The 9062-nt window shown below is 37.6% G+C and overlaps 2 protein-coding genes across 3 annotated transcripts; one reads left to right on the top strand and one right to left on the bottom strand.

Annotated features, from left to right (window-relative positions):
- The first annotated feature begins 23 nt into the window (after window positions 1-23).
- Window positions 24-1601, top strand: LOC122410619 (peptidyl-prolyl cis-trans isomerase-like 3). 2 transcript variants are annotated; one of them, XM_043418894.1, is made up of 5 exons: window positions 24-423; window positions 502-576; window positions 696-976; window positions 1088-1226; window positions 1348-1601. In XM_043418894.1, the coding sequence occupies exons 1-4, from the start codon at window positions 421-423 to the stop codon at window positions 1212-1214; spliced, it is 486 nt and encodes a 161-aa protein (XP_043274829.1). In that variant the 5' UTR covers window positions 24-420; the 3' UTR covers window positions 1215-1226; window positions 1348-1601. The 2 variants fall into 2 exon arrangements, with proteins under 2 accessions (XP_043274829.1, XP_043274828.1); XM_043418893.1 differs by having other exon boundaries at window positions 1088-1601.
- On the bottom strand, window positions 978-8923 carry Sardh (Sarcosine dehydrogenase). Its single transcript, XM_043418885.1, has 15 exons — window positions 7017-8923; window positions 6309-6417; window positions 5824-6077; window positions 5330-5542; window positions 4779-5108; window positions 4382-4544; window positions 4092-4239; window positions 3686-3824; window positions 3391-3588; window positions 2985-3252; window positions 2747-2876; window positions 2367-2623; window positions 1840-2002; window positions 1603-1710; window positions 978-1522 (listed from the first exon to the last, which is right to left on the bottom strand). The coding sequence occupies exons 1-15, from the start codon at window positions 7122-7124 to the stop codon at window positions 1360-1362; spliced, it is 2751 nt and encodes a 916-aa protein (XP_043274820.1). The 5' UTR covers window positions 7125-8923; the 3' UTR covers window positions 978-1359.
- Window positions 8924-9062: the final 139 nt, after the last annotated feature.

Here is a 9062-nt window from a genome sequence, read left to right as displayed (position 1 = left end):
AGACTCTCGCATAAACGTGGCGAGTGGAACTCTCGCGTGACAACAGGCAACGCCGCCCGTGACTGACTTGACAAACACTCCTCGCATTCGTACCACTGCTGTCGTACTAAACTTTAAATTATCATTTATCTTTTTCCTTATTTATCCAATAATTGGAAAAAATACATAATTAATAAAATTTTTATCTCATCGTAAAAATTTCATTGAGCATATCGTCTATAATAACCTACATCTTTATCGTTATTCAAAAAATTGTCGGAGATTCCGTTGTGCTTTGATCCTGGTGGTTCCGTCACTTAATTCAAAATGGCCGCCCCGCGGAAATTTGCCTTGTGAATAAAAACGTAAAAAAACTCCATAGCGACGTTTCTTTTTTTTTCCTCTTCTGTCAAGTGCAATAACATTTCAAGAATTTCCACAATGGTGCGTTGAGTGTTCTTTCAACTATTCACCTTGAATTTACAATACTTTTTTTCTCTGATACTTCTTTTTTTTTTTTAGAGTGTAACGTTACATACCGACGTTGGAGACATAAAAATCGAATGTTTTTGCGAATTGTGCCCTAAAACTTGCGAGGTAATTAAAAAAAATAATAAAACTATCGATTTTTTAGTTATTCGATAGATATTTTTATTTTTTTCAACAACTACAGGAATTCCAAAATATTCTAACCTATATTTCAATTTGGTTTCCAGAATTTTCTTGCACTCTGCGCTAGTGATTATTACAATGGTTGTTTATTTCATCGAAATATCAAAGGCTTCATTGTACAAACTGGTGATCCAACTCAGACGGGAAAAGGGGGCAATTCCATTTGGAATCGCAAGTTCGAAGATGAATTTAAAGAGGAATTGAAACATACGACCAGAGGACTCGTTTCTATGGCAAATAATGGACCGAATACAAATGGAAGTCAATTTTTCATCACTTATGGACCGCAAGCTCATTTGGATTTGAAATATACCTTGTTTGGAAAGTATGCTGATTCTAAACGTTTTATTTTAACTTGGATTCAAAAATCAAAAAGAACAAAAGTACTGGCCGAATCTTTAACGCAACAATTATAAAAGTAACTTTACAATTTCAGAGTGATCGATGGTCTGGACACGCTAGAGCAGCTAGAGAAGTTACCTGTGAATCCTAAAAATTACAAACCACTCACAGAGACGAGAATAAACAGTGTAACAATCCATGCCAACCCTTTGGCAGGGTGATTTCTTATAGAAGTAGGTTTTTAAACGTCTATTTAAAGTAACAAAAAGTACAAAACTTATATACCGACTCGTAGTGAACATAAAATAATTCTTCGGTTTCTTATTTCTTACAATTAAGCATTTCCATCTTTAGGATTATCATTTTTCATCGTTTGAAGTATTGACCCTGTATACGATTGTCCTCCGGGTCAAAAGGACTGTTCAGAAAGACTTGGGCTGGGTACTTCTTTCCCATTATTTCAATCTCGTAATTCCCTGATTCTATGAACGAGTTTGTTACATTTTCACCTTCCGGATGAGTTATGAACCTGTAAATATAAAATGAAATGAGAGAATTTTTTTCTTCATATTTTGAGAATAAAGTTGGAGAAGTGTTTTTTTTTCGTACGCTCGTCCAATACTGCAGTTCAAACTATAGCCAAACTCAGCTCTCCTGAGATATCCAACAAGTACAGAGTTTCTATAAACTGCCTCCAGCCCCCACAACGGTACACAACTGCAAAGAAACCATGGTATATTTGATATTAATTAAAATTAATTTATTATTATTAGTTAAAATGAATAATGTATATATTTTATAAACACCATTTTCATCGAAAGGTATTCAATCACAATTGAAACTTACTCTTTCAAGTGAAATTGTACCAATTTTTTTTTAACCCCGTTCGATTTCATTTTCATAACTCTTTTTTTTCCTAAATATTCCCCTTCGTCTCTACACAAACGTCTGAGACCAGCTTCGACAGGATTGTCCACAGATGTAAGATCGTGATGCCACAATGGATTTCCTGCAGAATTATTATTCACAAGTTAAAAATTTGATGTGAATTTCAAAACATTCGTTCCATTTTTTTCAAGAGGCGGTTGAAACGACTGAAAAAAGGCTTGTGACAAAGACATACATTTTGAGAAATCATAATTTTCTATCATTTTTCGATTGTTTTCTGTTTCATGAGCCACCGTCTTCATTTTTCGACAACGGATTAATTAAATGGTGAATGATACAGTCCCATTTGGTGAATCGCTCACGTTGACAACTATGTGCGAAAAAAAACTTGCGCAAAAATGCAAAACAAATGACTGGAAAAATGGGGTTCTTATGAATTTCGTCCAAGGATTTTACAGTTGAGATATGAACAACTGTTCTGGTACCTTTTTCGCAACTAAGGCTGTACCAGGCTCGACACCCAGCGAGTTTCATTTTATAATGTTCTCCAGTTTTGGTAATAGCTTGAAAAACTTTGACGCAAGATTGATTTGGTATGTGTAATTCGTATCCAAGTTCGCCCACGGTACTCAGACGGAAGGCTCGCACCAAGCAGCCATCGATATTCGTTACCAGAGACGTCGAATGAGGAAAATTTTTGTCCGAAAGATCGTCCTCGATGAGTTCTTGTACAATATTCCGGCTGAAATCATTCGCCATTGTTCTCGATCAAGTTATTTCTTCATATTTTTTTAAATTTCAAATGGCTCCATAATTCCTCTCTCGCTTATCATAATTTCATTTGATAGAGCTACTTTCTGCTTACCTATTCGGACCCTGAATCGAGAGGACTCCCATATTTTCAGTTGCATCGTGTAACGTCGCTTCAAACCCCTTTTCCCGGACTATTTTGTTCATGTGAGCCCACACGTGAGTCGCTGCTACTCCTTCGCAAACTGTGGACAATATTTTTCCAACGTCATACGTGTACAGGCCGATGAAGGAGACTCAACGGAAAATTATGATGAAAATTTTGGAATTAAGTGGGAAATTATTTTTCTCACCGATGTAAAATGCTTTCCTCTGAAAAATGGGATCCGTTACACCGCCAGATCCCGGCTCAATTCGAGTCACAGTGCAATCTGCTTCGACACCCCCTTGCTTGTTCAACATACACGTACGAATTGTCCGGTTCACTTCACATTGCATATCTGCCGTAAACAAATAATCAACAGCGTTTTGTGCTTCTGCACCGCAGAGATAAAACTTTCCGAAATACGAAAGATTGAACAATGCGGCATTGTTTCTACATGCCAGAGCTTCTTGACCTATCTGCAAAAATAATGATTTCGCTGGCGTCATAAAAAAATAGAGACTCTAAGAGAACGCGAATGGCGATTAAATGAAATTGTGATTTTTTTGCGTGATCGAAAAAATGAAAATGAACAATGTTTTTTTTAAAATATTTACTTTTTCATGGTGTTCAGGAAAGTCGAACGTAAAATCTTTATGGACGCAGGCAGCGTATCGATCATTGGTATTCTTTTTGCTACCATAACTCCCCAGATAATCGTAAGGGAGCACTTCGATTTTTTTGCCAGGTTCGAACCATCCGGGTCTCTCCCAACCAACGGAATCTTGCATCACAGCGCCGTTTTCGATAAACAACTGTAAATCGTTAAGAATTTTTTTATCTCCGGCTGTCCCTTATTGTTTTTTTTTCTTTCTATTGTCATAAATTTTTCTTTGTGAAAATTGTTCTGACGTCGTGAAATTTGTCCTTTTTGAAATTCCTCCCCGCGAGGAAGACTTGATGGGGGAACACGATATCGTAATTCGTTGCGTACGCCTCGTGAGACTTCTCGTTCGCCCATACCGAATCTCTCATTTGATCGAATGAAAATCTACAGTCAGGATAACATAAAAATGATTATTCATTTATCAAATTGTTCAAAATTAATCAATCAACGTTCTACCATATTTTTTACCAATATTACCCCATCAAAGTGAGACAATGGAAGTTTTTTCAATCGATAGTGTATTGGCTCTAGTCAAAAACGTTTGAAGCATTAAACTTTTGTGGTTTACGATTTTTCGAGTCTCTCAGATCCAGAAGTGTACTCAGAGGTGAAAAATGAGAGCTTGGAAAATGGTTTTGAGTTTAACGTCACCTTCGAATGTCGTAATTGTACATGTGCTGGTCCGGGCGACCGTTGATTATCCAGGAAGCTATTTGTTTGCCACAACCACCGCCGTACATCATTCCTGCACTGTTGTACCCACACGAATAATAAAAACCCGAACATCGGGGATCCTCCCCTGCAAAACAGTCATCGAATATCGTAAATTGTTGCTTAACAGTCAGTAGAATGAATTTTAATCTAAAGATCTTCAAAGATAACGTCAACAATTGCTAATTTTCTTCGTTTGAACTTTTTCACTTGTTTTCATTGCTGCATACCCATTAGAGGTTTGTGATCCGGTGTGAAACTTTCGGGACCACAAACCGTTGACTTGATTCCTGTGGTTGCAAGTTTTGGTACCAATTTGACCATCTCGTCGGAGTGTTTGTTGAACACGTTCCAGTCCAGTTCGTACAATCCAAAGGAAAAGTCCTTCGCCAACTGGAAAACATGGATCATGAAAACAGAGAAACTGAGAATTATTTACAAGCTCGATCATTAATTTGTAACAATTGACCCAGACATTTGAATAAAAAAAAATCAGATTTCTCGATGCTAAAAATAAAAATTTTTCCTCTTTCTATTGACCATCTGTGGCAAAAGAATATTTTAAGTAGAGAATCGACCGCAAAGCTGAGGAAACTTATTGAAATACGAAAAAATTGGATTGCTTACAGATTTGAGGATAATCGGATTCGGCTCATAACCACCGATCGACATGGCCGAACCGTGCACTTTGATGTACAAATTTGCATCGTGATCTCTGATGTTCGGACAGCCGTGAACACCAGGGACGGATTCACTGACGACGTAAGCGTGTTTCATCGGGACCAGAGGAATATTCAAACCAATGAGTTGAGCCACACTTCCGGACCAAGCACCGGAAGCATTCAAAATACAACTCGTTCGTATTCTTCCGTACGGAGTCTCGACTCCCGTTACTTTTTTCCATCCGTAATCGTCTTTTTCTGTGAATATTCTACTTACTGGACAATCTTCAATAACCTGTTGATGAAAGTGAATTTTTGGAATTTAGTAATTGGGGGGGTAACAAAGCTCTTATTTTCGATAACTGAAGTTTTTTTATTGTCCAGTTCCAGCGACTGAGTTAATATTATTTGATTGAACACGTTCGATTGTTTTTTCTCTTCCACCCCAAATTAGGAGAAACTCAAGGCTTCAAATGACACTTGATGGAAAATTCGATATAAAATGTTCTGAATTACCCGCGCTCCGTGACTTTTTGCAGATTTCGTCAGAGCAGCGATAAACATTGCTGGATCGATGGTTCCGTCGCCGGGTGAATATAAGGCTCCTGTAAAACTGTTCTCATCGAGAAGAGGGAACAGTTTATGCGCTTCCTTTGGCGACAATATTTCAGAATCGATACCAAAAGCTTTTCCGGCCGTCGAAAGTCTCTTGTACTCTTTCATCCGGAGCTGAAATGTTTTTATTCAAAAATGGCAATGCCGCAAGACTGTCTTCTTCTGAAATTCTGTTTCCAAAAGCCCATGAAACCGGAAGTTTGAGTAAAGAAAACGGAAGTGTCGAATTTTTTCAAAGCAAGTGCTGAATTAAATCAACAATGAATTTTCTTGAAAATAAAAAATTATCGAAAGGTCGACCAAGAGTAAAGGTGAAGATTTTCAACGTCCCACTTTGGACTCAACGACACCAGGATTTTGGATCCAGCTAACGACACTCTCGATTGTTCACTTACATCGGAGTGAGCTATGAAGAGTCCACCGTTTTGTATCCAGCCAGGATTGATACCAGTTTCTTCCTCCAGATTCAGAAGCAACCTTCTCGTGGAATCAAGCAATTGTATGTCCACGTCGTTCGGTCGAAGTCGCCAAAACAAACCGCCGGTGTGCCACGTCGTTCCTGATGTTAATTTCGAACGTTCCAAAAGTATCGCGTTTGTTCCTTGTTTCGCTAAGTGATACAGAGCGCTGCAGCCTGCGCTTCCACCACCTGTGCCCAAGTTTTTCGAAATGTCAATCACATCGCTCTTCATTCAAATGGATTAATACAACAATCGAATTTTTGGTTTTAGGAAAAACCATAAATACTAGATTGTCGTATGGACACTCCAAAAAAGCAATCTTTAAAAATAAAAATGCATGATTATCATCATTGAATTGACGAATCTGACACCAATGGACGAATGAAACTTATTCAATTATTGATGAAAATTAAATTTACCTATTATCACAACATCTGCGAATTCCGGCACAGTAACCGCGCTCCTCGTTTCTTCTTTCGCCTTGGTAAGCACATTTCTACGTCCGCTTACACTATTTTTCACGAGTAGCTGCAGAGTAAACAATTAGAAACAGAAAGTTAAAGAAAAAACAAGTTCGCTGGATTTTCTTTTAAAAAACCCAAATCCTAATCAATTTTTAATTCAGAGTTCTCTGTCGAATGAGTTTGTTTGAGAAACAAGAAAAGTCATTTTCAAAATGTGAAGAGCATTCGTATTTACATTTTAAGTGAGGTCAACGTTTTGAGCATGGGATTTCAAAGATTTTTTCTTTCAACATGACTGAACTCTCGACGAAATAGTTTTCCTTACAATGACTCATCCCATTTGAATCATTATTTGAGAAAAGTGCAGTCGAAACATTGAGATTGAATATTTAGTAATATTTCGTTGCAATCATTAGGAAATTCTTTAAAAGCTTTACTTGACTCGATGATTTGAGATTCACAAACACTTATTGACGTTCTACTCCAAAAAAAAATGTTGCAGATCAACTGCATTCAAAAGAATTTGACCTGATTCCATTTAAATCGATTTAAATTCAGCAGTTGAAGGATCGAAAAACATGAGCTTGGTGCTTTGCATCCTAAGAGATGAAGCTTTTATGAACTAGTTTGATGGAAGAAAGAGTGAAATAAAAAAATAAATACTTTTGTTTTTGCGGTTCGCAACATTGTGCCCGTCCTGTCAATGACGGTCTTGAAGCTACCGCGATACTGAGCAGCCACTGATTCGTAAATTGCTTTGATTCTCGCCATAGCATACGTTTGTATATAATCCCGTATACATGCATGTATTTTATTTTTAATTGGAATAATGATCGCGAGTCTGTCACAAGTATATGAAGATTCTTGAACTTTTGCTTGGAGGGTGCATGTGTATCGGACTTTTGTAATTCACGTTGATAATAAAATTATTGACGGACAGTATATTTTGTTGTGATTATATATTCGAATAAAATCACGTCGGGTTTCGAGGGTGAAGAACGAGCAGAGGCTCTTTCTTATTCTTGTTTTTCATCATCACTGTTCTTCTCTCTGTTTTTTCCTCACTTTTTTTGTTATCAAATATATTTACGCCGCAATTATTTAGCAACTCGATAAACACTTTCCACGCAACGATAAGTCACTCGTTTGCAATATCGTGTTTTTAATTCGAACGTTGGGGTTCAACGAAAAGTCGGCATCGTTTCACAATTCTCTTTCACTAATGACTAATGTAATTCAGTACACAAACGTTTTTTTTTTCACGATCGATGATACTTTCGTTATTGTTTTGCTTCGAAAAAAGACTGAAATAAATGCTTCGTCTTCAGATTATTCTTCGATGTGCAACCGCGAGTCTGACATTGCCGGAAATTTCAATTCAACGATAAGAGAAATCGTAACGATTTATGATTACAGCTTCGATCAAGCGTCCAGAAAACATTATAATTAATGCGAAGATATCTGTCGAGATGTTTACACAGTCATGGGGACGAATATCCAGATCCGGAAGTCCGTTTCCCAATAATTTTGAAATTTTACTTGCGTCGAAATACAATTTGGAAGTGCAATTTACCGGAGAGTTTTCAATCGATTTTTTTTCGAATATATTCAATGAAAACTTGGAGGATTGAAGAAAAAAAACTGTTGAAACGTCCACGCGAAAAACTGTGCGAGTTTAGTGTTAACTTAAAAAATCCACAATTAAAAATAAGTTTTCAAATTTCAGTTCTCCTGGTTCGTTCGCTGCGACAATATCTCGTAGAACGACAGGGCATCAATTGGCCCGAACTTCAAAAACGAGTTGGACACTTGTTTTATGTAAATTCCGTGACGTTGATCGGAGATAAGAAAAATTTGAGGAATCGACGATATTGCGCAGATCTCGATTTCTTCCAAGAGTGATATTTGAAATGTGATAGCGTGGTTCGTACAAGCGGCGCATTCGAGATGCGAGTTTGAACGGGAGGTTTGACTGAGTGAGTGAGCGAGTGGAATAATTGTATCTCGGTCTGCACGTGGTTCGTTACTGACAAGTGGCAAACGTATACTCTCGCAGAGTCCCTCCGCGTAGCTGTTTCCATTTTTTACGAGTGTTCATGGACAGACGGATGGACGAGAGCGGAGATGGACCGTCCCTCGCGAAGTATAATTCTCAAACGTTGCACTTGCATTCTCGTGTCTTTCTCTCAAGTTGTTCGACGTGTGTGCGATTCTTCAGTCACGTATATTTATTCCTGTCCAGCGTTATATATCGATAGGCGGCGAGACTGGCCACCGTTGAAGTCCTATGAGAGACAAATAACAAGTTGCGATGAAACAGGAGAGAAAAGGAATCAGAATGAAAATAAAAGAGTTGGAAAAACAAAAACAAAAAGAAAACAAGGTTTTGCAAAAAAAATGGAGAAACAAAAATTCTTCGACCGTGAAGTGCCGGGAATATCGTATAATATTCTCGTATTTTTTCTTTCTTTTCAAAAACCATGACAAAAACTCGTTACCGGAGAAACAGGTTGACCTTGGAGAAACGAATGCACGGGGAGTGGAGAAATTTTTGGATTTCTCGTATTTTCTTGAAATTGGAGTAATATTCGTCAGCTTTTTATGTCAGTTTGGTAATAATACAGTGGCGCGTTAACGTATATTCGTTTAGGTGCCGTGTCTCAGTTGGCCTGTAAAATTTGAAGCAATTTTAATCGACAATCAATGAAT

The sequence above is a fragment of the Venturia canescens genome, chromosome 5 (genome assembly GCF_019457755.1).
Source record: "Venturia canescens isolate UGA chromosome 5, ASM1945775v1, whole genome shotgun sequence".
Classification (NCBI taxonomy): Eukaryota; Metazoa; Arthropoda; class Insecta; order Hymenoptera; family Ichneumonidae; genus Venturia; species Venturia canescens.
This window is presented reverse-complemented; position numbering and strand designations above follow the sequence as displayed.